We start from the raw sequence: 26,711 nt of genomic DNA on the forward strand, positions 1-26,711 counted from the left end.
AAAGATATTACTTTTCTTTATGACTTGTCCTCAGAAATCATCTGAGATAATTGAGATAATGAACACATTGAAACATTACTAAAATTTTCAAAGCTGTCTTATGTGTTTGTGCTGACAAGTTTTTATTGTTGTTCTCCCAATGTTTTTATGCAGTAGGTGAATATACAGAAGACATTGCTGAATTTGCAAATAGCTGGGCTGTGCAAGCCTCAGATGATATAGCTTGTGTCCCTACTGCCTCAGATTTTTCCAGTCCTTGCTCAGCCAATGCAGAATCCACTGAGGTAAAGGAATTATATTTTATGTATATACATCGATACATGCATATGTATACATGTATTTTCTTAATCTTCACTGCCTACTGATGGTACAAGAATCTAACAATATACACAATGTTGAAAAGGCCTTAAATGCATTGAGGCTTTGGGAAAGATTCAGATCAGGGCTGTTGCTAGGGGAGTGCCTGAAATTCTTCATGCGTTTAGCTTAAAAGTACAAAGGCTCAGATTGGATGTGCCAAGTGGCACCAGTCTGCTGGCAGAGCTCTTCATTACTGCATCAAACTTGGGTTCAGTTTCTGGCATCTTGCACCTCATTATTTTAGAGATTGTGAAATACTGCAGAAATAGTTGCAGGTCAGCTACTGCATTGACACAAAATATTTTTCTTTGTCATTTCACACTTTTTCATCCCAGGTGGTTTAGGACCAGCATGCAGTCAAGAAGGCTTAGGCACAGAGGAAAAATTTTAGGAAGAATAATGAAAGAGATATAATAGTAAATTGAGACAGCACCATGCTCAAATTTTAATGGGGACATAAAGGACCTTAGACTAGGGAGACAAAGCTAAAGAGAATGATGCTTGTTCAGAAAGTATTGGCTAACTTCCATTTACTGATTCTCCTTAATGCTCAGGACATATTCTTCAAGTGCCAAATATTCCTACAGTTTCCTTTTCTCAGCTGTCATGAAAGTATAGATCCGTATTCTTACATTTCAAGTTGCATGAATGATCTTTGCAGGTAAGTACTTGAATTCTTGTGTATTTAATCTTGACACATGAAATGAATGCTCAGTCTTTTGTGTGGGACCAGAATGAAAGAACATTGTGGAAAGTTGAGAAGAACCAAGTTTAAAATGAGAGACAGGGTTTCTCAGGGGGTGATTTGTGTGGGGACAAAGGGCACAAAACCAGCCTGACAAGGGATATTTTGATTGTTAAGGGCTTACATAGATTCAAGGAAACACTAGACAAGTAAGTGCAAGGTAAATTCATGGAGAATCACTCATGACAAAAATGAGTTGCTAATCACAAAAAACCCAAGAAACTTTTATCTGGAGGCCCAGAAACAGAACTATGTGGAGATGATACTAGGAAGAAATATCAACAATACTGGAGGAGTTGGGCCATTTGTCAGACAGAGCTGGACTGGTTTTTATGACTAACAACTATCATTCAAATCAGTAGAATTTTTACAAAATGGTGCCATTTACTTAAATTCAGAGCTGCCAAAATAAATTGAACTCGGTTGCTTTGATGGGAGTCACACCCCCTCAGCTGCTGGCATGGTAGGCAACTTTGTATCCTAATTAATTCTAGTCATTCAAGTTAAAATTGTACTCTGGTAATTGAAGGGATAATTGGGCAATGTACCACTTTCTTTTTGGTAAGGTTTTCAAATGAAGAAGTAACTGTCAGAAATAGGAGGTTTTTTTTCAGTATATTTAATTCTCAGAGCTGCACCAGTTTAATCAAAAGCACACAGAAAGGATCACAAGACTAAACATAAGGATCCCTCAGTATAATGCATTACAACTTATTAGTTCAATTTTTGATGAATGTTTGGTTTTCTGATTTACCATTGAGTCAAGATAGAAGAATTTGTGTTTGTAGGAAAACACTGGTGTTGCTCAGAAAAGAGATGAGTTGCCTCTGTATGGTCTCTGTCTAACTCAGGAATTTACTGTGACTTTTGAAGAATAATGAAAGCCAATTTTTTTCGAGTAGGATATTGAATCACTGCTGTGGTATTAAGGAGGGTTGGATTTTTTGTGAACAATCTGATGCATGTTGCTGTGAATTTTGTGAATGTTAAAAACCTTGAAGTTTCTATGTCTCAGAAATTCATTAATTTAGGCTTATTTTGTTTATAAAGAAACCTCTCTTCTTGTGGCTTAGTGTCAGTTTATGAAGGTTTTTTGTGTGGCCATAGTATAGTCCAAGTATTCTTTCTATTAAGACCCATTTAATTGGATTAGACGAGGAGAGTTGGAGAGACTCTGATCACTGCAACAAAGAGTGTAGTGGTGTTTGATTTGATAATAGATGTGTTGAAAGCAGAATACAAACACAATACAACATATTCTTAAGACGATTAATTTTGGAAGCATGATCTGGTGTGCTAAGGGACAAACTCAGCTGATCTGTCATAAACATGCTTATAATAGAAATGTCATGCTATGACTAGTTGATTTTGGCACCAGATCTTCCACAGCGAATGTTGTGAGTTGTTTGACTTTCACAGTAACAAAAGTTTGGTGGTATTTCACCGTATGTGACTTACATCTGAATAAAATTTGAACTTGCCTACATATTAATGAATGTCTTTTTATTTGATTCTGGTAAAAATGCACTGTACAGCTTCTTCTGTATAGACTAAGGCAGAAATCTTGTCTTTGCCCAAGGCTGTGCTGCCCTGAGCCTGTCCACAGTATTTAGTGGATAATAATTCTGCCTCTGAGAACTTCAGCACAAGGTCAGGAGTCCATAATAGGGTTCTTCTCATCTAAGTTCAAGGCAATTGGAGACTTGAAGTTCTCACTTGAACCAGAATGCCCTTTTTAAGTGTAAGTCAGAGTTTCTATGCCATGCAGGATGGAGAAGCCTGAGATGGGGATCTTGAGACTGTTGAGTTGTCCATTGTCTTCAAATGTCCTGCTTCTCTTTCACTTCAAGTAACTCTTTTTAAAAATAATAGATTAGTGGTTTCATTCATTGTGGTAATATTAAAATGAAATAACTTTTATTGAGATCAAATGATAAAACCACAATGTTAGTTCATTCCTTTTTATATTTTCCCTGTGTGCCTTTATGACTGAGTGGTGTCAGCTATGCGTGAAATATCCTGTACCATGTCACATGGCAGAAATTTTTAGATGGGATTTGTTTTCCTTGATTATTCTCTTATTTTATCATTTCAGAGTGGATGATGATGAAACATACTGCAGGGCAGTGACAGAGTACGCTAGAGCATGTTCTCACGCTGGGTCCCCGGTGCGGGACTGGAGGGATGACTTTCCTGCCTGTAGTAAGACTCTTCAAAAAAGCATGAACCTTTGAGATATCCCATGTATTCAGTTCAAATATTCCGTCTTGACAACATTTTTCCTTGTAGAACTCAAACCTGATACTCAAGCTCATCAGCCAGTTTCACTCTTGCTGGCAAACAACAAAGTCAATGACTTGCTCAAGGGATATTTTAATTCCATTGTGCTATGATTTAGATCCATACAAAATTCATGTTTCTGTGGATTTCTTGAAAAATCATGTGTGCTGATCATATTCTAGGACAAAGAGCAAACATCTGTGGAGATTTGCTCTTGCTCTTTGTCCCAGAAGACCTCTCAGCCTCTCTTGGCCCTATAACAAAATTAACATAGTTAATCCAGCTCCTTGTTATCACTACCACCCATCAATTGCAGCTCATCCTCATGCACAAGGCTTAGAACTAGCTGAGATATGAAAATATTCACAGAATGTCACAGAAGCTATAACTTATTTTAGAGAGATAATATAAGGATTTGCTAAAGAGAGACTTAAATATTGACAAGAGCTTCCCCATAGTTCATCAGTTAAAACTCCTCCAAAACACCCATTTTACTTGATCTGATTACCTATCTATACCAGAAGAGCTGCACAATGTTTATTTGACAGAAATGGAGTTTCTAGCATGGAAAGAGAAATTGCACTAATGTTCAGTATACCATGGGTTTTTTTTTGTAGCTGAGAAGTGTGAAGACACCTTTGTTCACCGTGACTGTATCAGTTGCTGTCCACCAACTTGCACCTTTGAAAAGGATTGTCTTGGCAGTAATCTGCACTGTTTAGATGGCTGTTACTGTCCAGATGGTAAATATTGTCAATGTTATTTCAAAAAATATGTGTAAAGCTACTATACAACACCATAATGATGTCTAAATAGACTGTGGTTAAAGTTAATGCCTGGAAATTATGCATATTGTAAATTCTGCCCTAGATGTTGTTACTGTCACTCTGATTCTTCCCTTTGTTGTGTGATAAACATTTATCTAGATTACAAAGGTGCCTCAGCATGCAATATCAGTTAAAATCTGGAGATGTTACTAGTGCTTCCTACACTAGGATATTGCACAGATTTAGTCCACTTTATTTGAATTATTCAAAAATGTATAGAAATTTTCCTTAAACAGAATGTGTCATGCTCTGTACAAGAAACCAAAGTTTCTGAGACCTCTATGGGACAAAAATTATTGACTGGACTATGAACCATCCTAGTTCTAGACAGACTAAAGATAGTGAGATTTCAGAATCTTTTCATTTTTGAGTCTGTACAGTTTTACATGCTTAAGGCAGACATTTTTCATAAAGCAACAATACAGAGTGGCAACTTCTTATTAGGGAGCTGTGCTCTGAGCTCTCTGCACTCACTTGGCAGATGTTTTTGCTGGTCCTTGTTTAAGACTGATAACATCACCCCCTGGGAGATTGGAAAGTTTGAGTCAGATGGGGGAAGAGCAGTGATCTGGGGTTGGCTAATTTTTTTTATATCTCATTAATTAACTTCTTTCCCAACAGGTCTCATTATGGAAAATGGAACTTGTATCTCTTTGTCGAATTGTCCTTGTATTTATCATGGAACTGCTTTCCCTGTAGGCTCAAAAATTGAACAAGAATGTAGCAACTGGTATGTGAAAGCCTGTGTGTTTCATCTCCCAAGGACTACTGTCCATAGTTAGTTTAACACAGTCACACAAATTTTAAACAATAGTTAGTGTTTATGTTTTAGAGTCTGAGGCCTGTGTATCACTAAAATATACAGGCTATTCTGTGTGAATTCAAGGCATATTAATTAACTCAAAACTACTTATTTTGCTAAAAATCTGAACATTATTACTGTTGTGTGATTTTCCTTTTTAGTATTTGTGTTGGTGGCATTTGGAACTGCACTGATCATGATTGTCCAGGTATTTGTATTTCATTACTCTTTTCTCATTTCATGACAAAAATGATAAACTTTTCTGAAGACACCAGAACCATATATGATCCAAAGTTTTTGGCTGCCAGTTTAGGAAGAAAGATTAAGCAGGTGGATATTGACAGTAGCTGTGGGCCAGCTGGAATGAAGCTGTTATTTGCCTGATCATACTCATTCTGCCTTTTCCCACGTGCTTCCCCTACCTCTGCGCTATCCACCTCTTGTTTTCTATCTCTTGTTTATGCTCAGTGTTATTTGCCACAGATGGCGTATTTTTATTGCCTGTGCAGTACCTAGGCCAGGTATAAGGATCTCTTCACTTTCAGGTGCAACTTTATTGTAAGTAATAGGTAAAACATCATTCTGATGCTGTTGACTGCATTTTGTCTCTTGTAATAGCAGTTCATGTTTGAATAATCATCCTTATCTTTAAAGATATCGTGTCTCTGTAATGAGTTACACAGAGGAGCATGCAGCAGGCAGGTGGTGAAACTCCCTTGATAGTTCTGTACCTCAGACAAGGTTATATTATGAAGTTTGTGAAAGTTTTTTTTTTACAAATTAGGGAGCCCTCTTTGAATGAGGTAATAAGGCTTAACAGTTGCTAAGCAAGACTTGACAATGTGAATCTGTAATATGAAACAATTGCCACTGAGAAGCACTCCCTATGTCTTGTGTGTGTTATGTATACTCATGAAGGGTTTATTACAATTACTTTGGCCTGGTCCTAGGGACAGAGCTGCTGTAAGTAATGGGAGCAGGTTAGATGTGCTCCAACAGAGCACCTCCTGCAGCCAAAGTGGATCTAGTTTGTGTGCTCTGATGTTATCCCATGGTGTGAATGAAAGTGTGGTAAGTGCGGATGAACTGGAGATTTGCTTCAGCAGTGCATTCCTGATTTGAACTGGAAAAAAACCCCAAAATGTGTGCCCTGATGACACCTGCATCCCCTTCATACCAGTGGTAGCGAGCAGTTCCATAATACCTAGAAGAATGGAGAAGAGGTCCTCTTTCATACTGCGTCATTGGAAAAAAAAAAGACAAAGGATTCTAGGATACTTCTGAATTGTAGTAAAGAGAAAAGTCTTGTATTTTAGTCACAGGCATCTCATCTAGTTAGAACCAAAAGGTGCTGCCCATGGATGTGCCCTTTATGAGATGATATCTGTTGGAAATAGATGTCTCTAGCGTAATTTGTTTCTAAATGTCATTATTATTGGATGGATTAGTCAGCCTGGGTTTTATATTTAGAAATCGTGAGAAAGTTTCTTATTTTCTCCTCTCTTACATGATTTGCAGAATAATGATACATTCTTATGTAAGAGAACATTTTTTATACTTTTTCTCTCAAGCTGAGTGCTCCATCACAGGCAGCTCTCATTTCACAACATTTGATGGACGCCATTTTACGTTTCTTGGGATTTGCCAGTACATTTTGGTAAAAGGCACTGGAAAAAACAAATTCACAATCACTTTACAAAAAGCACCTTGTGGACAGGTAAGATACATTTTTTTTGAAATGTTGAAACCATCAGGTCCGTCCATATTTCAGGCAATCTTCTATAAATTCTACTGTAAACTACTTGGTAATGTTACGTAGAAAATATAAACTGAAATCATCTTACAGCTTTCTTGTTTTTGTTATTGTTTGTGTTGCTACATGTTATACTGCCCTTTGTAAAAGCTATAGCAACTTTAGAGGGATCAAGTCTAAAGAGTTACTCATTTATGCATACCAAAGTTGTATAAACACCTTTAGTTATGGCGCCAACAGATGTCAGGCTTTGGAAAAGCTGCTGTTGGCAGAACTGTAGGTTTAATACATCACTGTTTAGGCAAGAATTTTTTTTTTTTGCTAGCTTTAGATTTTATTTGATATGTTATAACATATTTTATTTGTTGGAACAATGTCTTTTAGAAAACCATCCATGAGACTAGGCACCACACATACTTGTTTGAAAATATTTGGCAGATATTCAACAACAGTCTTTAGGAATAAAGGTGCTTATAAAGAGTACTTACCTTTGAGAGTGGATTTAATGGTGCTGTTAGACTCTCAGGAGAAGGGGCCTTGAGACTGTGACTCACTGACCATATGCTGAGGATGGGGATGTCTGAACACCTCAGCAGGGGGCAATGCCCTACTCTGGGACTGTCTCTCATATCCTCCTTTCAAAAGCTTGATCATGATCTGGTGCCTCTCTACCTTTCTTGTAAGCACCTGCTTCTCCTGCATAGGTGTTATTTTTATTATTTTTCAGTGGCTACCTAACCAACCATTTCATACTTGAGGCATTTCAGGTGGCCTCAAGCATGAAAGGGTTGGTTAGGTATCCACTAAAAATAAGGTTGCCCCTGGTAATAACCTTTTGTAGAGCTCTAGGCACCTTGAAAAGTTTCTGGATGAAAACAGAGGGACCCTGGGGAGCATGAGATGCTTGGTTTTGGCTAATTCGGTGTTGGCTTTTGTCCTGTATTTAGGTTCATAAATTCTGCCTGGATTGCACACTAAAATGATGCATGTGACACGGTTTATAGGTCACAATTTTTCAATTGTCAGATATTTATAAATTATTGTAATATAATACTGGAGAATTTATGTCCTTTTTATCTGCAATCAGAGATCATCACTACATTTTATGTGTGCCAAAGTTTCTTTCTCCTGTGTTGCTGCATTTGTGCTCTGGTTGCAGCAGCTTGATTTAGATCGGGTCAGACCCTTGCTCTACCAGTGATTAACCCGTCAATGACCAGTACCCAAAGTGGCCATGCAAGTATGGAATTTTCAACCCAGTATCAGTACCTGGGGACCTCTGTCCACTTTCTATAATACTGCCATAATACCTAAAATGCATTCTCCTAGCATATGAAGATTATGCATAAGCAATGTTATATGATGTTGTACATACAATTTTGAGTGCCTTGTTTAATGCTTTGAGTGATAGTTTACAAGTGATTTACCTGATGACAGTTCTGATATTTCCTTTCTATATGCTTTTTTCCCCCCTGTTTATTTGCTTCTGTTTTCCATGGTAATATTAATGTCATTGTCTGTTTCTGATGGTGAAACTTGTTTCTCCTTAGAACTTTGACCATGCCTGCATTGAGTCTATAACACTGGTTCTTGAAGATGACGTGAGGAAACAAGTAACTCTCACAAGATATGGTCAAATCCAAGCTGTCCCTAACCAAGTTTTTAACCTCAATGGTAAGAAGTGCATGAAGAAGAATATTACCAGAGTTCACATTCTGTCTCTTAAATGCTTCAGAACGTTTTAATAATATCAGTCTTTGAAAAAGGAATTTCTTTAAGCATAACTTATAAAAGCATACAATCACTTACGTCTTAGAACATTAGTAATAATTATAGAAATTTACTTTTATCATCTGTAAAACAATTCTTCATTATGCCCTCATTTCTTTGCATTTCTTATCTTATAGAGTACTTAGAAATTCCACTCATTTTGTTTGTGTTTAGGGGGAGAGAGGTAAGAAAAAGAAAGGAAGTGATCTTGGTGCTAAGGTCTAGCTTGTTTAAAGCTTTTTAGACTAAATAGAATGGAAAAGAATCCACGTGCTCCATGGGATTTATGTTGATTTCACTGCTGACTTATGTTGTGATTTCAGACAGGTTACTTCATCATTTTGGAAAGGATAGTAAAATAAACCAGCCTTAAAAGCATGTTATAAAATTAAGCACTGAAAGTAGAAATGATACTGCTAAATTTTGAAATTTACAGTGACCAGTCAGTGGAATTTTAGTCTCTTTCTAAAAGAGTTAAGTGAGAGTAAAGTTCTTACCCAGCCTTCTGCAAAACAGATTTTAGGGAATCCTGTGGTGGTGATTGCAGTTAGGTCTTTTCTTCATTGAATTTGTCCAGTCACAGTACTGTTTCCTACGGCAATGAGCTTCATAGCTCAGTTATGCTCTATGTTGACACTTCTGCTTCATAATTTGATTGGTAACTTCATTTTATTCCTTTTGAATTAGTCCCTATTCATTTTCTTGTCTCTTTCCACAGTCTGCAACAAATATAATTTATGAAAATTATTTTAGTGTCACATTCTTGATAATTGTGTGTATCTAATAAGTCTGAATCCCTAAGGACATCCTTAAGGATTTTGTTTTCCTCTTTTCAATCTGTGTGTGTGTGCATGTGTAGAGGCTGCTTATGAAGGTAGATCTACTTTAGACCTTCAGCTGCAAGTAGCCCAACAATGTGTAGCAAATGAATGCTGTGACTGTGAAATTTCCATTTCCTCACATAATGGATTTGCTGGGAAGGAAAGCTGGGAATTTGATAGGGGCTCAGTTCACATACAGTCCAAGGAAGGAGCTATACTGATGTCATGTCAATAGTGGTAAGAGAGAACCTGCTATCTAAAGATTCAATATACTTTACAGAAATCTGTTACTCACTCTTGTAATATCACTGGATACTAAGAAAAAAGTATCTTGTCTTGCCTTCTCATTGCCAAAAAAACCAAACAGAGAGGTGCAAGCATGGTTTCTAGATAACTCACAGGTGCAGAAAGCTGTGACATTTTTAAAATGTCAACAGTAGGTGGAATTCCTGATTTGTGTTGTTACTGGAAATAAGCTCAGATAGAGAATGGGAGAGGATATTTGGCCGATGGTGAGGTTGTGCATAGTTTTTCATTTTATGTCTGAATTTTCAAATTTTTTTTTGCTTAATGGGTAAACCAGTACAACCTGGAAGCTGGGTTTCAGTGACTTTGTTTTTCTTCTTCTTTTGCTATGTTCAGGGGCTATTGAAATTCAGAATATATCTTCTTTCTTTGTTCAACTGAAAACTAGTTTTGGTTTGAAGATACTGTTTGCTAAAGATGGAGAGAGGATCTATGTTCAAGTTGATGTCAGATGGAAGAGAAGAACATTAGGACTATGTGGAACTTACAATGGAAATTTAAGAGATGATTTTCTGTAAGTTTCATGTTTTGCATTTATATTGTATTTAATAACAAGTGAAAAGTTTTGTTGAACATAATCATCTGATAATTGAATTTCATTAACATGCTCAAACGTTAATAAACTAACCAATATAAAATGTCTTAATTAAAATGGTAGTCACTTTTATAAATATGAAAGTCAAAAACTTATGCATTTTAAGGTGTTTTTTTTAAGTAATTATAGAAAGCTACCATATTATTTGTAGAAGTTTCTGGATGATGATGTTATTTGAATGCACTTTTCCCTTTCTTGTTGCTCCCTTTTCTTCAGAGCAAATATATGAGCACTGAGAAAAAGATTGGGTGATAATACTTGTATCATCCTCACATGGCTGACACTTACTACTGTTTGATTTTCCTCCCCACATCAAGTTTTAATGTAAAAAAATGTAATTCTGCACCACAGGAATATTTTAATTAGAAGGGCATAATTTCCTTACTTTTTAACCTTATTTCCTCCAAATTTCCTCAAGCTATAATGTCACAAAACTTGTCTGCACAGCAGACTTAGAATGTAGGAACATTTTCACAGGAATAAAATATTGAGGAAAAAGTTTCACATGCCCTCTCTTCTTTTATACCTCAAGGATGGGAATTCTTTTGGCACATTGACTATTCAATGTGACTATAAACCTAAGCCTCTTTATTGAACTTGCATCCCCACCCATGTACACCCTAAGGTCAACAGGATGCTTGCAGTGTTGATGTTTTCCTTTTCAGATCTCCAGCAGGGATGATAGAAGGGACCCCACAACTTCATGCCAATGCATGGAAGGTTTCCTCAGCTTGCTCCATGCCTATCAATATTCCTGTGGTTGATCCCTGCAATGTGAATCAGCAAAATGGTACATTTTCACAGGGGAGTCTGGACTTAGCTGTATCTTATTATTATGGGACAGTTTTTCTGTTCTCTGTGAAAAAAATTGCACATACATGTATTTCATCTTCAGGTTTAGATGTGCACTTTTTTTTTTTTTTTGGCATCAGCAAAGATCATTTTCCCATACATTTTGTATGTAAAATGAAGTTAGTACTTGATAAATAAAAGCTAGTTGGTAATTTAGTGCTGGGTGTACTGACTATGAGCACTAAATTCTGCTGATTACTATACATGCAGCTTTTTAGCTATTTATGATCCTGTAAATTATGCCAGTTGACAGGAAAGATTGATGCATGATTGTTAAAGAAAGTACAGGAGACAATGTTGAGACCAAAAGTCCTGTCTCTGGCTTCCGCATGATTATTGCACTAAAAATTTCTTAATCCTCCATCTCTGACAAAAACTGTTGCAGACAATCTGAGAGCCTTGAATTTGTTCAAATTCCTGGGCAAGGATTTAGTTTTGGCTGGTTGGCATGCCTATGGTTTGTGTTGAACTTTCACTGTCTCCTTTTTGCATTGCTGCTCTTTTCAATTAATGAAGACAATGGGTAGACTGTAGTTGCCAATTCTGACAGAATGTAGTCTAATATTTTTAACATTTCAGACATCAGATCTCATTATGCATGTGGGATTTATCCATATTTAAAGCCTGTTGAAGCAAGGCTAGAATAACAGTAAATCTCTAACAATGTGGGGAATCCTAGGAGTTTTTATACACTCCTTGCTGTCTGTCTTCTCAAGACAGCCAGACCTCTCAGCCAGATCAGCTCAGAGCCTTCATGCCTCACCCTCAGTTCTGTGCTAGCTCAGTGAAGGTGGAGTTTGACATAAATTTGTGCTGCTTAGAGCAGGAGGGTGGACTGCATGGCTTTCTGAGGGTCCTTTCCAGACTGAATTTCACCATGATCCTCTAAGAATCACTGTGAAAAAGCAGCAGAGAGTGAAGTCATCCACACCATGCTACAAGCACCGGCATCTTTTTCAGGTCTAAGATGATAGTGACCTGATCAACAAAGGAAAAAAAAAAAAAAAGATTGTTTGGTTACTTATTTTGTCAGGTTAATTTTCAACTGAGTTAAGTTGTTAAGTTCAGTCCTTGAATCTAGTTTACTGAGAGAGTCCAAAAAATGTGAAATTCTTCTGTCAATGTGTGTCTGTGGAAATGAACATGGAGTTTGAAGGAGAGGTGCGTTCTTTTAGCAGCAAAAGTGGCTTAAATATAATCCACATCACAGAGTTCCTTAGCTATTCCACCACTTGTGGAGGCAGTCTGCTTCAGTGGCTGGAGGGCAGGAGGAGGGTTTGTTGCTGCTAGAAGGTGTATGGCCAGTTTGGGATTTGCATGCCCTCAAGATCTCCTTTGTAATGTTTCCTGAGACCACATGCCAGGAAGTACATGGCCATTGTTGACGTTAAAGCTAAATGAATGTCAAGTAGGAAAACCATACTTCAGGCATTGGGGGACTCTAACTATTCTTTTGAAGTATATTATTTTGCCATTTAAATTTCCTGTGTTATAAGAGGAAGGCATAACTTAGTATTGAGTTTTAATACAGTTATTTTTATCTTAAGTAGAGTTCTCTATTGAGGGAGTTGTTTGTAATATCAATTTTAAACTATAGAATTGTATGCAAGTGTTTATATTGCACGCCTGGCTATGTTTGATTTTAATATTCCGTGCTATTGATTTGACTAACTGTTATATTAAAATGGACCTGGCTAAAACAACGTCACCTTCTCTTAGCTGGGTATGCATCTCACTGTGATATCATCAACCAAGAGGTGTTTTCTCCCTGCCATGCCTACATCAGTCCAGGGCTGTACTACCAGCTCTGCCGCTTTGACGCATGCAAATGTGGAAGCAGCTGCCTGTGCAACGCTTTGGCACACTATGCTTATGTCTGTGGCAAGCACGGCGTCGTCATTGACTTCAGATCTCATGTTTCTTACTGTGGTGAGTAACATTTCCATAATGGAATGTCTTTTAGAAATGTGTAAAACTCTACAAATTTCAATCACTCCACAAAATATAAGGATTGGCTTCTTTTTCCTGGAAACTAGAGTTGTGCCATGGTGTAATGATGTACGAGGGGAGAATGGTAACAGCCTTTACATTACGTATAAGAGTCGGTGCTCCTGAGCTGCCTCATAGGAATGTCTGCCCTTTCTATTGCTCACAGAGAGAAATGGAATTCTTTCTTTGAAGCCCTAAGTCATATGGAAGTCCCTATTAGGATAAAGGAGTCAGGGAGTGGCAGGAGTGGAGCCATTCCCTAAGGGGGATTGACAGGGTCTCCCTAGACTGGGCAGGACAGGGTGTGTGATACAGTAATGATTTAAAACAAAGCATTTCACAGAATCTTAGAGTATCGTGAATTGGAAGGGACCCACAAGGGTAATTGAAGTCCAACTGCTGTATTTCTGTTTCTAAGCAATATAGCAATGCCTCAGCCTTAGCTAGACCTCTTGGAAGACTGAATTACTAGATAGATGCTCAATTTGACATATGGAAAGGACAGAAAGCTACTGTTTACAAAACTGATGATTCCAGTTAAAAATTATTTTAACAAAAACCCACCTTAATCTTAATATATCTAACTTCAGAAATTGGTAACATGGCATATTTTTCTCATGCTTTTCAACTAAACCCAGTGCCAGAAGAGACCACTTTGCTTTGATTTTCTTGAACTTCCATGATACAAAACTTTGTTTTCCATTTTTCAGATTTTAACAGAATGCTGTTCTCCCTTCTTTCTCCCTCCCTCTCTTTCCTCCAGCTGTGATGTGTCACAGTGGTATGCTTTATCATCAGTGCTCTTCTTTTTGTAAACATTCCTGTGCTTCACTTTCCATGGCAAATATCTGTGCTGATGACTGTGCAGAAGGATGTAATTGTCCTGATGGGAAGTATTTTGAAGAGTCAGTCAACTTTTGTGTATCAATGTAAGTAATAAAAAGTAGAATATATGTATGGACACAATTTCCTCTTTCCAGCAAGATTTAAAGTAGCTTTTCTGCTGTTTCCCTCAAGATGCAGACTGCCTAGAGAAGATAACAAAAAATATTGACAATTGTGTAACAAACAATATGTAAAGATTTAATATTCTGTTTTACCAGTCAATAGTCCTCTGTTACTGTGTGTATATGTATCTGCTTCACTTTAGAGCAGATTTCTCAAGCTTTAGAGAAGGGTAGTGAAACTTTTTAATTCATGGGATAGCATTTTCATATGAAAACCTTGTTTTTACCACTTGAAAAAAAGTGAGAAGAAATCTATAAAGCAACAATCCACAAAGAAAGGGATGGTATGGGAAGAGTGGCTAGAAGTGTCTTTTTTCTGTGTCACAATGCAAAGCTCTTCAGTTAAATGGGAGGAAATAGTCACTGAGAGGAAAAAGTTTTTGTATATTGCAAACCCAAAATTTTAAAGCCTACCACTATGGGTAGTTACAGAATTATTTCCATTCATTGCAACATATGTTTTGGGAAGATCAGTGAAGTTCATAATGTAGGGATAAAAACTGTTTTAAACTATTAAAGAGTGTGAATTGTCTTTTTATTCACATATTTTTTCATTGTTTCTAGATTATTTTATTGCTACTTCTAACCTGTCTGGCTCTTATCACACAGTTAATGGATTTTGCTATGATAATTGCTCTACCTCATGATATTAAGAATACTTTGAATGGGAAATGCATGTTTTCATTCTGCTCCCATGACTGAAAAGGAAAAGTCCTTTCTATTAGAATATTGCACAGAAACAGCAAAATAAAATGTCCAGAGATAGAGGAAAATCCTGGCTTTGCTGAAGATGATATGAGTTTTGCCACTGACTTCAATACAGTCTGAGTATCATTAAATTTTTGTCTTTCAAAGAATATTGTACATATAAGGATTGAGCTAATGAATTAAGTTAATGTTATGGTAAGACCTGCATATCATAACAGCTTGATAGAGGGCCCTTAAATCCCATTGCTATTCTTGATTTTCTACCTAAATGCATGAATATTCTTTTAACAGATCTGGCTGTCATTGTCATTACAAAGGCAAAGCACTGCAGCCTGGAGAAATCCTTCCTACGCCAACAGGCTCCTGGTAGGTTTGACTGCAAGAGTTTTATCTTTCTTGTATCACAGTTTGGACACATCTTAAAATGGTTTGAGAATTTTTCTCATGTAGATTGAAAGTTTATTGTATCATGATTTTTTTTTTTTTTTTGCATACTTAGTAATAAGAGAGCCTAGTATAAATTGGATTATGTACCTGATTATTTTAACAAAATACCTGGAAAATTCTTTAAGCTGTGGTGGATAAGGTTTTGTGTTATACTGCCTGCATCCTAAATCACTTGGCCCTCCATTCTCACAGGGTTTGACATACTCAGCTTTTTTTTTTCTTTCAGTGGAAGTTAGGAAATTGCATAGTACATTAACTATGAATTTAGGCCCTCTTTACAAATCAGGAATTAGAAACTACCAAGACAATATTGGGCAGAACTCAAGCTTTTGGATTTTAATCCTCTTTCTCCTCCTAATTTCTGTTGTTTAAATAAGGTTGAATTGTATAATATTTTTTAACATGGTGACTACAAAGCATTTTTTCTTGAACAAACATGAGTTTCCTTTTTTTTTTCTAGTCAATGTTTGAATGGAACAGTGACATGTATTGAAGCCACTACAGAAAACAGAGGTAATTTACAGTCTTATTCCATATAAAAGTTGCACAAATAGAGAATTTGATATTGAATATTGATTTGGTTTTCTCCTCATATGTGTTTAAATGATGAGATGATTTATATCACAAAATATTTCAAATAGGAGGTTAAGAGCACAAATAGTCTTGGGCAGCTTTCCCTCTTTTTCTATAGCAAATTCTGCTACTCAGTCACTTGGAAAATTAAAAGAAATAAATAATTGCATGTGCCATCTAGGTCCATGTGTTCTCATGGGAATACCTATAATTAGGCTCACTGTCCATGTTTAGGAAGCTTTAAGACATTGATGTCTAACAAGTAAATTTTTAATGCTTTTCTAATGTATTTAGAAGTACTTTGAAAATTGTTGCACTTCTAAGGGTTTTTTCTGCCTAAGGTGTAATGATTCTGTCATTAAGAATGGACTATGTGTGAGATCCTGGACACATACATCCAGATGCCTAATATTATTGGTTTTTCAACATTAGTACCCATATTAATTTTATGTGTCTGTAATACAGATTATGCCATCGACTCTTATTCCAATTGCATTCTTATATGAACTGTAATGTAACCTCCCTTTGTATCCCAATAAATAGATTGTGAACAAAAACAAATAGAAAACCTTCAGTGTAAAAGCAGTTGATCTTATTTAACCTTCATTTTGCGTTTGAAGTTCACGTATGCCCTGAAGGAAAAATCTACTATGACTGCAGATCTCCTGTGCCTGGGTTACCAGCAGCGGGTGTGAACTGTGGGATCTCTTGTGCGAACCTTGCCATGAACTTCTCCTGTGTCCCCTCACCACCCTGTGCAAGTGGCTGCATTTGCCCCCCTGGGTAAGCTTTGATGGACCAACCTGAAGCACAATCCAAATGCATATTTTCCACAATTCAACTCTGCACGTGTTTTTTGCTTGTTAAATTCCAGTGGTATCACACTTCTAATTTTGAAACAATTGTTCTATAAATTGTCACAGACACACAGTAACAGCTAAAAGGCCATCAGATATCCAGCTTGCTACTATTCCAATTGGCTGGTATTTGAAACTATCTGGACAGGAGATGACTTCCACCATTTGCACAGTTAGTTTATTTGAATGTAAAAGCAAACATGACAAAATATTGTGATGGAAACCATTTGTGCTTCTGTTTATTGCTGCCTAAGTCTTTGTCTCACCTAAATTTCTACTCAGGCTTACATTGCCGGTGCCCAGTCAGGGGCAGGGAGGGCAGGTGTATGGACTGGTTTCTGCCCAATTTCCCTTCATTCCCTCTGTCCTTTTCTTGTTTTCTCAGCTTGTGTGTTTGGATTTGGTGCCCAGAAAGAGTCAGCTGAGCTTGGTAGGGGTGAAATCCAAGTATAAAATCTAAAAACTTCTATTTGTGTCAGGATCAATCACCACTTGTTCCATTCATTTCCATTTCCTCCTCCTGTGTTCATTTTCAGATTTAGGAGTCAAATATACTGTACATTGATCTTTTGGAATTACTCTTTCATCTTAATAACTTTTTTTTTGTTGAAGGATGGCTGAGCACAGAGGGAAATGTTATATTCCTGACAGTTGTCCATGCACCTGGAAAGACAGAGAATTTCTGTCAGGAGAAGTGATAGCTACTCCATGTTACACCTGGTGAGTTCATTCTGCACACTTTCAAATCAAATGGATCTAGACCCAAAGTGAAGCTGATACAGAAAATGCATTGCATACTTTGAAAATCAAAAATATATATTCGTGTTTATAGATAGTTAGAGGATATATCTTTTATTAAGCTTACTGATAGGCTTGGATAGGTAGGAAGACTTTGGTGGAGTGTCTTTTCAGACCTGAAAAGGAAGCTGAAGATATCCAAATTAAAAAGCAGTCAAGAACAAATGCTTAATTCCACACATATTTGTTAGTCTCTGAAATGAAGATGTGGCATTTTGCAGAATAGAATATAATGAAAGACAACCAAGGAGAAAAAGAGAGATATGCTTATTTCCTAGCCAAAATATCTATAATCAATTAAGTGTATATTTAATAATGGGAAAAAAATTGGCATGGCAACTTTTAATCAGTTTAATACTACACTGGCAAATCAACTGAGGTTTTACACTTACATAAGCAAAAATAGAGGATGCCAGTACTGCTTTCATATGAATTTGTGTAAGCCACTGAATGTAACTGACAGGAAAAGTAATCTTGCAAAATATCAGCATTAATTTCTTAAACTTATTCCATATTTGTCTGATATCCTTAAATCTTACAGGTAGCAACTGGAGGTATTTTCCTTTGAAAATTTGCAGACCTTAATCAAAATTCAGAAAAAATAGACTACTGATGTCTTATGAATGAGCATGTTGTGGCATTGTGCCTTATCTATACTGGAGGCAGTGATGGAAATATTTGCATAAGCCCTGCAAACTTTGAGATTTTGCATTTATTTTTAATGCATTTTTATTGCACAGATGGGCTAATGGCAAAATGTTCAGTACTTGCCATGGCATCACCAGTATCTTCTGAAGCAATTCACAGTATAGCTCTCTGTTTCAAGGTCTGAGAATTTTATTCCATTCCTGAATTTCTGTATGATTTGAAATAAAGAACACAAGAAAGCATTTTCTTCAAGATATCCAGCAGAAGACTGCCATTATGTGGAGACATTGACTGTTGGTTTTCCTTTCAGTGTTTGTCGGAGAGGTGTCTTCAACTGCACCAGTTACCCCTGCCCTGCTGTGTGCACCATTTATGGAGACCGACACTATTACACCTTCGATGGGCTGGAGTATGATTATGTCAGTGACTGCCAAACTTACCTGCTAAAGGTAAGAGGATTGGTCATATGTTTTCTTGTGTCCTCGAGAAAACAAGTATTTTGAACATCAGGAGTTGATCTATAGAAATAAACATTAAGAAAACAATTGTAGAACGGATGTGAAAGAAGAACCTGTACAAGACATTTTGTGCTCATCTGTTTGAAAATGGTATGTGGGTGTGTTCTTGCATATCTCTATGGTTTAGAGAAAAAGAAAAAATCCATGTTTTCTCTTCTACCTTCACAATGACCAAAGAATAACACTATAGAAACTGTAAAAACCAGGTATAATCCATAGATTTATTTAATAATTATCTATAAGCCCTGCTTGGCCTAGGGTTAGTGATGAGCTCAGGCTGTTTGGAATTCTTCTTGAACGTGATCTGCAGCAGATCTGGACTGTATGTGTATAATAATATCAAACACAATGATTTCATAATTCAACAGTGAAATCATTCATTGAGATTGTCTGGCAGCTATATGCTTATGTTCCTCATAGCACACATTTAGAGTACATTGCTAGCTTTTTATTTAAAAATACCATTACTGAAATTTAAAAATATAGTCTATTACTAAAACCACTATTGTTTATTATGATTGTTGCTATTTTAAGATTGTCTGTGTTCTCAGTTACAGTAATAAGTTTAGAAGAATACTCATTTTGCTGACTGTCTAAGCTTAAGAATAAAGCATAATTTCTCAACAAAGACTACTGCAAATAGTTTATTTCAAGTATGTTTTAGTAGAGTATTCACAGCTGTGAAATAAAATACATTGGTTCCAGATTTTTTGTGTTTGTTTAAAAAGAAAAAAGAGAGATTTGAAAAAGAATAATACCTCACAGCAAATTCCTGTCATGTATCATATATGATCAAAGAGCTCTTACTCTTAGAGATATATGAACCTTTGTACAAGCCTTACTCTTTTTGTACAAGCTTTCCTCCTTTAAGATGCAAAAAATAGGGGTTACCTTACCTATAAAATCATCTTGCCTTATGATGATGTGGAAAGGTAGGTCATAGTTTCTTAATTCTTGTGCCATTCATTCAAAGATGTTTGTAAGACAAATCTATGCTCCTTTTTCAAACTTTAGTATGATAGTGGAATGTTTGGCTTTTACAATCAAATATCACCTGTCACTCTACTGTGTAAAATAGAACCTGTCTGGAAACAAACCATGGGGAGCATTTGGCATCCAAGAATAAATTTGGCAGCCAGATCATTAAGGCACGTGGCACACTGCCAATGGGCCATTCTTCAGGTGAACCTGACACAAATGATGAAAATGCTGCCTACACAGATCTGCTTTTCAGACTTCTCAGACTTTTTTTCAGCTTTTCAAGCTTCTTTTTTTTCCCAAGCTCAGCTAAGGTGAGAAAGTATAATCCAATTTGTCCACAATTTTTCTTTCTTTAGTATATGGAAAACTTTCATGACCTTTATGGAAGGATTCTTTAGAACATATTAGGCACTGCATAATCGTGCCTGGAACAGAAGATGTATCTGTGGGCTGATTTTTGACTGGGAAATGTTTAGAGAATTTTTAAGGGGGAAAAAAAAAGAAAAAGAAACAAAGGATGTGATTTTATGGCAGATGCTCCAGAATTTTGAGGGAACTAAAACACACGCCTGATGAACTATGGGATATGCAACCCTGGAATCAGAGGAATGGAAGATGGCAGGATGACCAAATATTTTAAAAGGAATTAATGGCGGAATTTGACAGGAAGAGAGCAATAGAGCAATAAGTCTGATCTATATATGAAGGAACTTAATAGAAATTTTAATAAAGAGAAATTGCAATGGGGGAAGTGTTGAACTACCTTTTTTTTTGTTTTAATAGAAAAAATTAATGCATGATGCGTCCTCTGAATTATTCTGTGAAGGTAATATATGGATAAGGGTAATCAAGTTAATATGTGTGTATTTTAGCTCAATCTTTTGGACAAAGATTTCAAGAAGTATTTTTTGAAACTACTCTTATATAAGATGAGAATGAACATTCTTTGAGACACAAATTCACAAAATCACAGAATGGGTCAGGTTGCAAGAGATCACAGAGGTTCATCTGGTCCAACCTCTCTGCTCAGGCAGGGTCATCCTAGAGCATGTGGCACAGGATTGTGTTCAGACAGTTGTTCATTATCTCCACACCCTCTCTGGACAATCTGTTCCAGTGCTCAGTCACATGCACAGTAAAGAAGTCCTTCCTTACATTAAGCAGAACTTGCTGTGCATCTCTCTCTGCCCATTGCCTCTTGTCCTGCTCCTTGGCTGAGAAGAGCCTGGTTCCATCCCTTGCCACCCTCACTTAGACTTTTATAAGGTTTGATGACATCCCTTCTCAGTCATCTCTTCTGGAGGCTGAATAGGCCCAGCTTCCTCATCCTTTCCTTGTAAGAGATATGCTCCCGTCCCTTCATCATCTTTCTTACCTTCTGCTGAACTAATTGCAAGTCAGAGGTTAAAACACAAGAATAATTGGCCTTTAAAAAAAAAAAAATATTTTAAAGGGAGAAATCCTGGTGAAATCCCACAGGGATCCATGCTGAGACCTGCACTCAGCAGCAGAAACAATTTTGAAAAGATGATGTGAGGATTGAGGTAGAGTAGTCTGATGATAAAAATTCAGTCTGAACAGCTGAAACAAAAGCTTCAGGAGATCTTATGGCAAAAAACACTACATAATAAAATAAAAAAGGAAATTCAACAACAAGCAAATGCAAACCAATAAACAGAAAAAAAACCCTGTAACTACATTACCATGAAGTTAGGCACTAAATTACTACTATTATGCAGGAATGGAATTTTATGTGAGGAAAAGAAATGAAACACATGTAATGGATATCTTCATAGTGGCAGCCTGAATGATAATCACCTTTGCTTTTATTTGTAGATACACAGTTACACTACAATTGTACCACATCCTGATCTGGTTTAGCTGCAATATATATACAGACATGATAGCATGATGAGGTTGCTCTTGTTTGAAGTACTATTTTTTGTTCCTAGAGCAGGGGTTTCCATGGCTCTCTCTCTGTATAATCCTCTTCCCATATATTGTGACATTTTAAATAGTAGTATCCAAGTAATATGAGTCTACCTTGAGCTACTATGTGTTGAGAAGGTATGTAAGAGAGCCTTGTCTCTTTTAGCTTGTTAACCAAATAGAGAAGCCAGATGAAAGGTGGAAAAGTGTATATACAACTGCAAAATTTAAATTCCTTGCCTAACATCTTGGCAGGCACAACTATCTAAGACAGTAGCATCTAAACTGTGCTACCTGTTCTACAAACCAATTTTTTTTTTTTAGCACAATCACAGAATGATTTGGGTTGGAAGGGGAGTTTAAAGGTCTTCCAGTCCAAACCCCCTGGCATCAGAGTGTGTGCTGTGTGCTTCAAGTTTCCTGCCTGTAAGGTATCACAGATCATAGATTTCACAGCTGCTAATACACATCCTATTTATTTAATGCTAGTTTGCAGAGCTGCTGGGAGGCTGATTTTTATGGGTAACACGAAATTCTCACCAGACTCCTGAAATTGAAGCAGCTAAAGTTGTTGTAGTATTATATACACAAAATTGTAATAAATTTGTCCTTTTCCTTTTATCTTTTATCCTTTATCCTGTAAGCAGTGGACTGCTTTGTTTCTACTAACAGAAGTAACACCTAAAGGTGTTGTAGCAGGGCAATAAGGAAAGTTATAGCTACAATCAGTTTGTTGGCATATGAGCTCTTCCCAGATATAGAACTGAGTGCAAGAATTATAATCTGAATCCATCATCCCCAGAGGCATGATAATGTGCTCTTCCCATCCATATTACCAGCCCTCACTGTTTTATTTGGCTGTTGGCCTTCCTAAATCTGATCTGTTTGAACAACTCTTTAATTTGTCATCATATCCCACTGTACCAAACAAAGAGCTCATCCTTACCTTTATTATGTTTTTAATAAGGAGCCCTTGTGCTGCTGTGGGAGAAAAATCAAGTATAAGCTTTCAGCCAATTATGAAACTTGCTTGTTTTCAACATCATTGTCTCCTGTCAGGCCTTTTTGTTTAAGGTGACTGTAAGTGTATGAAAAAACCCTTTATACCTAGTTCAACAGATTTGTCCATTGGGCAGAAAATGACAGAAAATATTTAGATCAGCAATTAAGAATATTAGGGCAGTGAGGTCTCATGAAAAGACAAATTCACTTTTATAAAGGAATTAAGAGTTACATTATTCACTGAGATGTAAAGTCCCTGTATAGATGAATGACATTCACAGACAAGACATCAATATTTTTTTAAACATTTTAAAATCTTGGTTATTTTGAAGGTTAAAAAAAATCTTAGAAGACAAGCTCGTTTATCAGTGTTGGTCATGTAAACACTTCATTTTGTTAATCTAAATATGAATTATAAAATCAAAGTCAAACAGTTTCTTACTTGAAAATATTTGAATATCTTTTTTCATCCATTTTTTTGCTTATTATCTTATTTTACTGTCTTTCATGATGCTACATTTTTTCCTCCAAAAAATGGGGTTATTTTTCTGGCAAAATTTTTACTAGCTTCTGTCTGTTTCTTCCATTTACCTGTTTCATAGACTTCTGCTCTTATGATAAAATGAGTGTCTTTCTATGTTCTATAACAAATGTTGGCCTTTTTTATTTCTGTAGTGGTTTTCAGTCCTGCAGCTAAGCATTTTTATTAAGGCTTGTAGGGTCAGTGCACTTGGAGCCCCTCAGACATGTTCTCTTCTGTGAAACAGAAGAAAATTTTTTCTCAGAAAAAATATTCCCCCCAAAATTATTAGCATTTCTCAGAAAAAAATATTTTCTCTGCTCTGGGACAGATTTCAAGCAGTAGTTCAAAGGGATAAGCTACCTATCAGAATATTCTCAAATGAGAGGGCACTCTGTTGCAATGTTCATCTGTCTTTTAAAAAACACTCCAAAATCCCCATTGAAATATATGCACTAACCTTTGGTTTCCACTGACCTTACATTGTCAGGAAGATCCTAAAGCACAGAAAGGGATGGACTGTTTTGTTCCTATATCCTGAAAGATGAAGGTCAGTGTAACTAAGGCCTCTTCCTCAAGTATTCCTATTTAATAGATGAGTCTTAAATTCAAAGTATACGTTAAAAATATTTTCACATTTCACCTGCCATTGGGGCTTTGAGCATTTTAAACTGACCTTTTTAAGCTTTTTTGATGCAATCATGAAAACTCTTTTGAAGCCAAAGTTGAAGGATTATGAAAGCAACAACCATTATGAACCATTTGATAAAATAATCATACCAGTATGCCAATTAGAAGTGCAGATGTAACTCTTATGGGTCAGCAGACATTAAAGAAGAGCTCACTTGTTAAGTTAATTTAACAAAACATACATCAGCTGAGGAATCACCACTATCATTTCCCAAGTGATTCTCCTATGCTGAACACTCCCCAGAACTAGATACCTGGACTGCTCTGGGGAATACAGCCAGGGAACTCTTCTCTTGCATTCCCCTTCTTTTGTAACTTGAAGCAAGTTCAAAGTTCTTACTAAATTATACTTTTATTAGAGTGCTTAATACAGAGGTTGTTTGACATACTGATAATCTTTTATCCATTATTTGCTGATATATTTATCTTGAATGGTAAATTTTTCAGATGATGACTGGGCATAAGCTGGAGCAATCACACAAAAAGCAACAATTTTTCAATTACTCGTTTGATACATCTGAGGAGTCAGAAGTAGGATTTATCCTATGATCCCCTATTGAATATCTGTAATTTTTTGTGCAGCTCTTTTTCAACATCATTTGTACAAGGTATCCAGACTGTAGATCCATGAAATTGGCAAAGGTGTGGAATTAAATATTTGGCATGGTCTCTCTCATAGCCTATTTTCAAAAGAAATACATTCTTCTTGCTGTCAGTCGCCTTACAGAGAATTAAAGCTACAGGTTCATGATTAATCAACATTGTCAAACTGACTATTCAGAGTTAAGACAAATAGTTTCTTTTAATAGATTATGGAGATTTTAATGGGAATGTAAATAATGTTGAATTTGAAATTACAAATGTTTAAAATTCGACACCAGACTCTAAAAGTAATTTTCATTTTTTCAGGGAATAAAACTGTACATGGGGTTTCAATCAGAGTACCTTTAATTCTTTAATTAACATATCTAATCCTCAAGCCATATTCCCATGTGTAGTTTTATGAGTAAATGATGTACCAAAATATTTCCACCTAAAACACTTGTCAAATAATTTATTGCAGCACTAACTGTGTAGAAATAATGATGTGTTGTATGAAAATGTGTACCCAAGAAAGACAGTTCTTTCAGTGAAAAACCTGTTTACTGTGAATACTTTGCCCTGCTCTTGTTACAAAGAATACCAACAGTTTGCTTTTCATTAGTCCCATGATTTCAGAGGAAACCTTTCTGGATGCACTCTTTTTTTTGGGTCTCTGGAAGTCCTGTAAGGGTCAATAGCAAGCTCCCTCTGGGAGACATCCCTTTCCATCTTGTCTTCAGCTGTACCTGTTTTTCTATTTGTTCCATTCCTTCTGTGAGCAAAAGATCTGATTACAGTTGGCAATGGATTTATGCTCTGATTCCATTTTCTTCAGATCAATGATTTCAGACTCAATTACCTCTACATGTCTTTCCGCCTCCACCACCTGATTCTCCAGACCATTAAATTATGCAGTGAATGAATCACTTTTATTCTCCAACAAAGGAAAGATTTCTTTCAATTTGTGCAGATTAGCATGGAGGGCTTCCAGGAAAGGCTTGGGGGAAATTTTCTTACCATGAGAATGGCAATTTGGAGGTGGTGTGTGCATAGTGTGATTCAGAAGCTGGATTCCCTTACTGAGGACTTTGCTATTTAGTGACCTTTTGCCTTGAATTTCTGATTTTGGTTAATGTTCATTATCCAAATGCTCTTTGGCTATACTGGCTCCAGAATGTTTTACTCTTATGGTTGCCTGAAAAGGCAGTTCCGAGAATGGCTGCCTGAGTTTGAGGGCCTCTGGTGGGTTCAGCTTTGTGGACTGTTGATGATGCAGCACAGTAAAAGATGAGCAAAGGCAGGAATGACGTGCTGCTGTTTCAGAGCTGTGTGTGCAGCAGTAGCACCCAGCCCTTCTCTGTGTTTGGAGGGGTGGGTTGCTTGGGCCAGTCACCTGCAGCTGCTGCTTACTTTATGGCCTCTGACTCTGGGTGTTGGTGAAATATGAGAACTGTGAATTCAATTTATTCCGATTAAGGTCAGGATATGAGGTTTGTTTTTTGTGAATATATAAAAATTAAACTTCAGCAGTGCAAATGAACACGCTTAACTTTTTTTTTATACTGGAAAACCTAAAATCTTTGTGCAAGTTTCAGCTTTCTAGCTTCTGCAATCATTTGCTGGAGCTCTTGTCCTTTGTTTTCCTTTTGCATTTTATCATTACAACCAATGACAAAATATTAACATTTATCATGCACTTATTAATAAAACAACACTAAGAGGTCTCATGTAAATACATGTAAATACATGCTTAGATATTAGAACTAACACCATGAACTGTGCTGCTGATTTGTAGTCCAGAATAGTTCATATTACAGAATGTGTCACTTGGAAACAAATACTCAAATGTTTCCAAATCTTCAGTCTTCAGAAGGTCTCATTTTTAATTAGAAAGGAATTGCAGTAATATGACCTGTGCAAAAGCTAAATCTGGTACACAAGCAGGCAAAGTTAAGTAAATGAAACAAAAGGAAATCTGCTTTAAATTATTTTTCCTCAAACCTTTTAATATAGTACTCTTAAAATACAAAAAAAAAGAAAATCAAAACTTTTTCAGTGATCTCTCTGTGGTGTTTTCAAAATTAAGAAACATGGAGTTAGAACAAGGCTCTGTTTTAAGTAGATAAATTATGTACTGTAATGTATTTTCATTATTATTAGATTTTAAAAAAATTGGATTTTATTGTTGACAAACCTTCAGAACACAACAGCTTTATATTGCAGTAAAATCTACTAGAAGAAAAATCAATGCATAAAGAAAATATTATATAATGTTTTCTTATTGCTTGTATATATACATACTTACTCATAAACATACTTGTCATAGATATTTTGCAGTTTTTGAATTTGTT

General features: G+C 36.4%; 1 protein-coding gene across 1 annotated transcript in view; it reads left to right on the forward strand.

The window, feature by feature from the left end:
• Window positions 1-26,711, forward strand: part of OTOGL (otogelin like) — a 91,602-nt gene that overhangs the window by 13,669 nt on the left and 51,222 nt on the right. Inside the window, exons 9-25 of the mRNA XM_059472559.1 lie at window positions 157-284; window positions 915-1,021; window positions 3,201-3,307; window positions 4,003-4,128; window positions 4,834-4,942; window positions 5,176-5,222; window positions 6,586-6,731; window positions 8,318-8,441; window positions 10,001-10,178; window positions 10,925-11,049; window positions 12,831-13,040; window positions 13,864-14,029; window positions 15,107-15,181; window positions 15,723-15,775; window positions 16,456-16,618; window positions 17,305-17,412; window positions 18,449-18,587. Of these exons, the coding sequence (XP_059328542.1) occupies window positions 157-284; window positions 915-1,021; window positions 3,201-3,307; window positions 4,003-4,128; window positions 4,834-4,942; window positions 5,176-5,222; window positions 6,586-6,731; window positions 8,318-8,441; window positions 10,001-10,178; window positions 10,925-11,049; window positions 12,831-13,040; window positions 13,864-14,029; window positions 15,107-15,181; window positions 15,723-15,775; window positions 16,456-16,618; window positions 17,305-17,412; window positions 18,449-18,587 (2,111 nt within the window). The remainder of the gene's footprint in view (window positions 1-156; window positions 285-914; window positions 1,022-3,200; window positions 3,308-4,002; window positions 4,129-4,833; window positions 4,943-5,175; window positions 5,223-6,585; window positions 6,732-8,317; window positions 8,442-10,000; window positions 10,179-10,924; window positions 11,050-12,830; window positions 13,041-13,863; window positions 14,030-15,106; window positions 15,182-15,722; window positions 15,776-16,455; window positions 16,619-17,304; window positions 17,413-18,448; window positions 18,588-26,711) is intronic.

The sequence above is a fragment of the Ammospiza nelsoni genome, chromosome 5 (genome assembly GCF_027579445.1).
Source record: "Ammospiza nelsoni isolate bAmmNel1 chromosome 5, bAmmNel1.pri, whole genome shotgun sequence".
Classification (NCBI taxonomy): Eukaryota; Metazoa; Chordata; class Aves; order Passeriformes; family Passerellidae; genus Ammospiza; species Ammospiza nelsoni.